Source organism: Fukomys damarensis, unplaced genomic scaffold (assembly GCF_012274545.1).
Source record: "Fukomys damarensis isolate Sample0158 unplaced genomic scaffold, DMR_v1.0_HiC HiC_scaffold_4, whole genome shotgun sequence".
NCBI lineage: Eukaryota > Metazoa > Chordata > Mammalia > Rodentia > Bathyergidae > Fukomys > Fukomys damarensis.
In genome coordinates, this window is record NW_022900916.1 from 11987408 (window position 1) to 11992884 (window position 5477).

General features: G+C 43.1%; 1 protein-coding gene across 1 annotated transcript in view; it reads right to left on the reverse strand.

Moving 5' to 3' along the window:
- Nucleotides 1–5477, reverse strand: part of Lamb1 (laminin subunit beta 1) — a 69404-nt gene that overhangs the window by 63210 nt on the left and 717 nt on the right. The window contains exons 2-3 of the mRNA XM_033756803.1: nt 4957–5141; nt 2328–2463 (exon numbers count right to left, since the gene is read on the reverse strand). Of these exons, the coding sequence (XP_033612694.1) occupies nt 2328–2463; nt 4957–5141 (321 nt within the window). The remainder of the gene's footprint in view (nt 1–2327; nt 2464–4956; nt 5142–5477) is intronic.

Below are 5477 nucleotides of genomic sequence, written 5' to 3' on the forward strand. Positions count from 1 at the left end.
AAAAAAAAAAAAAAAAAAAAAAGACTAAGCTTGTCTCTGGACCCAACGACTGAGCTTTAAGGGCCACCTATATGAACACAACCTGTGTAAAGCATACAAAAGATAACGTCACATTCATTGGGAAAGTCTTCAATTGTGAGCTATCAGACCACAGAGAGATGATACGGGACAGTAACAATCAGTCTGACTTCGAAAGGCCAAGTTCCATCTGTCCAATCTTATCTAATCTCTGTGACCAAATCTGCAAAAATCTTTCTGGCATCTGGATTCTCTTGTTCCAACAATTCAAAGATGCAGAAACCAGTTAACTGAAAAAGCTTCCTCCACAACTGTGTTACACAAAAAGCTAACTTACTATCTATAGACTAAATCAGGGACAGTCTTCTCCTAATGTCCAGCATCTTTCTAACTGCCTTCCTGTTTCCCTGGAGGAATGTGGGAGTTGGGGAATGCTTGCCTGGTGCCTGTTCACAATAAGTCCTGTGCTATTTCAGACGTCCTCTGTGACTCAGATTTATAGAAACTTCTTTTACCCTGCACTACCAACCAAAATAGTCTCCTCTGGAGTTATTAGTTCTAAGAGTACGAATCTCAATGGTACACACTTTCTGAGGATCTCTCCCAATCAAGGTTGTAACCAATGGATTCCCAAGCCTGACCAATACCTAACCAACTGCTCCAGGAATCGTATTCTAGAAAACTTCTGCAAGGTAAACAGCCAGTGACAGGGATTCACTTCACAGACTAATAAGTGACTGCCCACATCTCAAATGCCTCAAGTACGGGGCATATAGCAGACCCGGTTCTATTCAGGCCTTTTTTTTTGGCCAGGCTGAGGTTCATTTCTTTGAGGGACCTCTTCCATAATATTTTCAAAAAAGACCTCATGGTTAAGTATTTCTGTTTTAATATTTATAAATGAGCACTACTTTGCTATAGAGGAGGATGTATTTGGGTCATTTATAGGAAATGAATGCACCTTGAGACCATAATATTAAGTGAAATAAATCAGACACATAAGCTTACATATCGCATGGTTTCTCTAAGAAACCTAAAATATACATAAACCAAAGAGCAAACTATAAGGCAGATAATAGGAAATGGAGATATACCTTCTGCAAAAGGGAAGGGGACCAAGAGATGGAGGAGAGGAAGAGAGGGCAGGGAAAAGGGATGAAAAGGGAATTAAGATGTGTGTTGTACATGTAACCACTCCCCACCATGAATACAAGCACTGAGCACCTAAAACATGTGCTAATGAGTTTTTAAAAAGCATTGAATGGTATAGTGCTAATAAACAAACACAATTCTGTTCCCTAAATTTCAACATTAAACAAATGTGAAACCCATGTGACTTGTTTCATAGCAATAGTAATATCACAGTTGATGAATTTACTACACCAAAACTCAACTGGCAAAGAACAGAAAAGGAGCTGGAGTTACACAATCATTAGGAAAACTGCTTAGCTTGGGTTCATTGCCACACTGACAGACTCTTTGCAAAATCTGTTATATTTTTCATAGTACAGTGGACCCCTGACTTACGAACTCAGTTTGTTCATGAGGGCTGGTTGTAACTCAGGTTGGACAGTTGAAGGCTTAGGCTCCTCTACACAGCCTTCAAAGTCTTTCTCTGTATACAGGCAGATCTCAGTGTCCTTAGAGAGACACTGGCCCAGGATCTCTCAGTTAACCCCACACAGGAAAGGATGTTGTACTGCTCCTTCCAGAACTCTTTAAGGGTTAAATCTGTTTCTGAGACCATCTGGAAGCACAAGTGGCCAGCATTCAGGTCCTAACTCAAGATTCCGTTCAAAAGTTAAAACCAAAATTCTAGTCGTAACCCAAGTTGTTCGGATGTCAGGCCAGTCGAAATTGAAGGTCCACTGTGCTATTATTTCTACTCTGAAATTTTCTGTAAGTGGAAGGAAGGTGGGGAGGGGCTATGATTTTTGTCTTTCCTCTTGGGGTTGATAAAAATGAAAGCTACTATGCTCTGTAGAAGAACAAGAGCATGAAATACACAGGGTCTTCCCACACCTTCCCCTAACTGCCCGGCAAAAACTCCCACCCCATAAGGCCCCTTCAGATGAGGACTACAGGAAACTCCCTTATCTGGCATGAAAGACTGCTTTCTTATAGAGTATTTCCTGCAGGAAGGACCATGTTTTACCAAGACAAGTTAGTACTCTAGGCAGTACATCTGTCAGAGGCCATAATTATAGGACACAGAAGCTACTCACAATTACAAATCCCCAGGACCCGGGGAGCCTCATGCAGGTCACCAACCTCACTCCATGGAACTCACTCCCACATCAACCACATACCACTTTCGGACTGCCACCAAATCTTAAGGCGGTTTGGAGCGAATGTAGTGACCACATTTTCAATGAGATGGCTGTCAGGATTGAGGGTCTCGTGGTAAGGATCTTGGGAATTACATATGAAGCATTTTTTGTCCTCCTGAAAACAAGTTAAGTTTCATGAGTCTAAGAAGCAATCTCATTAAAAATCCATCAAGCCCACCAAAAATCAAACCATTAGCTTCAAGAAAGGAAAAAGTGCAAGTTACTTGAATGACTTATATCACATTTTTCACTTTCAATTAATTGGGCCTAAAATACTCCTAGAAATAATTTTCTCCTTTCTTGCAAATTCAAGGTCAAAAGTAAAAGGGGCATTGTTTCCATAAGCCACTAATTTAATCAAAATCAAATTTCTAAGCCTTAATCTCAATAAATAGCTAGAGAGGTTTATTCTAAAGTAAAATGCAGAAGTAGAGGGTTTGTGCTGACATAAAGCAAACTGAAAATAAAAGGAAAAAGGACAATTCATTTGATCTGATTTTCTAAAACCGAATGAGGAGAAACCAAGAATTAAGCAGAAGCATTTAGAGAAGCTTTGAGACCTGCAGAACGAGATTTTTTAGCTTCTATTTTACCCAAGCAGCAACCGGTGGTGGCAACAGACAGGATATCTTTCAAGGCTATCTGGAGAAGGGGTACAAGGCTGTCCCGCGTTTGGGTACCATTATTAAACTGGGGCCAATTCAGGGAACCCTAAAATGGACATGAACTAGAGCAAAGATGGGGTTTAATTTTAGAGTAACTTTGAGTATCTCTCATATTCTTTCTTCCTAAAATGGGCATTTTAGCCTCCTGGGCATTTCAGATTTTACCTAAAGTGTTGTGCTAACACTTATTTTAGAGGCCAGGATATCCTGTCAGTGAATCACCAGTTCTGAAATCAGCTTTGAATGAGAATTAGGCTTAATTCTCTTAAAATTCTCTTAATTGTCTTAAAAGCAAGTAGGGTCAGAAGGGTTCTCTATTCTCTTTGTACTGTATCATGGTGAATCATAAGCACCCCCTAATAGTTCCCTGAGGAGTTTGGCTCTGTACCTATGCTTTCTGGAATGCAGATGATTTCCTAAGTCCAAAAATGATAATAACACTAAAGTATGTGAAGAACCAAACAGATCTTGCAGACAGAATTTGTCAGAGTGTGACATTCCTACAAGGCCCAAAATGATTGACTATACTTTTACACTTTTTATTTATTTTCTCCAAAAGGTTTGGAGGCCAGCAAGATGTATTAACCAAACTAGATAAATAAATATCAGAAGTCAGGGACGCAAAGAGATAAGGAACAAAGCTAAACATTTGAGAAATACGCAAGCCTGCTTCCTTTCTCTAGGCCCTGGTATCTGAAAAGCACTGCACAAGTTCACAGCTAACCATATAAACCAGAGGCTGGCCCTAATCACTTTGAAGACAGGCAGCCTAGTTCTCATTCAAAGCTGATTTCAGAACTTGGTGATTCACTAACAGGATGTCCTGGGCTCTAAAATAAATGTCAGCCCAACACTTTAGGTAAAACCTAAATGCTAATATTAGAATAGGTAACATCAGTTGCCTTCATTAACTTGTAGTCAAGGAAACTACTACTAAAGAACAATTACCAGAACTGGGGGGAAAAAGTTTAATTATAGCCTCCCCTCTAATCAGGAGGAAGCAGTCTAGACATTGCTGTATAAAGCTGGAAGCCAATGACTGGAATCCACTCTACCACATTCCTCCAGTTTAATTTATCAGGTCTCCAGAGCCGGCTTTCTGCTTTGGAAAGTTGAAAAGTGAGGCACCAGTCATGCACACCACAGGACACTCTGTCCTACTGCTTCAGGGCAGGTGTGCACTAGAGTGGCTCTGAGCAGTCAGCCTGGAACCCGCCCCGCCCCACCCCGCCCTACCTGTGGGACCAACACCTTTTGCTTTTGTTAGAGACCAGAAGTATCAGCCTCTCTCTCATTTTTTTTTTTTTTTTTTACCAAGAAAGAATTCTGATTCTGGATAGTTTGTATCTTTTTTTACATTAGTCGTGACTTTGTGAATAAAGAGGGGAAATCTAAAATCTGGGTCCACTTTTAGAAAACACCCTGAAATTTCCTTTTGGTCTTTCACTATCTGGGTACCATGGCAACCAGGGCATAGCTGCAAAAAAAGGAAGCAATTAATCCCAATAGCTACTGGAGGTAAACGGGCACAGCACCACGCCAGCAGAAAAACATAGGTTCAGGGATTGGAATCATACTGCGAGGCTCATGCTTGGAGCACCCTTTTACTGGGGTGAAAAACGTGGAAAAACTCAGGATCAGTGTTCAGTGTATACAGGATAAGCCATCTTGAACGCAAACCTGCAAAGGGAGATTTTTTTTTTTTTTTTTTTTTTTTAATCAGGACTTTTGGAGCCTCTGGGTCAGGTCTGTCTGCAGCCCTGACTCTCCATACTGATCGTGGCAGCGACAGGAAATGTTTGACAGATTCGACCGTGCAAACCGACATGTGGGGGAAGGGAGCGACCAGCCTAATTCCAGGGCTCCCGGCTGGCTGAGCTTCCTCTCTGGCTGGCTGGCAGGAGCAGAGGCCCCTGGGCCTGTCTCCAGCTGTCTGCCCTCACCTGCAGGTGGCTGACGATACAGTAGGGCTCGGGCTGATGCAAACCGCAGGTCGAAGTCACCGACAGTTTCTGAGCTCGGCCAATGAGAAGGTCGCCTGTGGCTGGGTAGCAGCTGCCTTCCGCGCAGCCATAGCTGAACTCCGGCTCCTGAACGTCCTGAGCGCGCACTCCGAATCCGCACAGGGCTACAGAGGGACAAGGGACAAGGTTGGGGGACGCAAGCAGAAGACAGAGCCGAACGAAAGGAATAAGCAAGAGATTGTTTCAGGAGAAAATTGAATACACAGAAAAGACACAGTGGAAAGAGAAGCAGACAGGTGGGGAAGGCAAGGACATAGGTCGCCAAAGGGAACCCAAACGTGCCAGCCAACAGTCTGCCAGCAGTCAGCAGAGCGCATCACTGAGAAAACCCATGGGAGGCTAACACCCATCCGATCTGCCAAGGGAAGACGCCCGCAGGTGGACGTGCTGCTCGCCACCGTGAGGTGCGCGGACCAGGGCGCAAGGAGGCTCGGCCCACG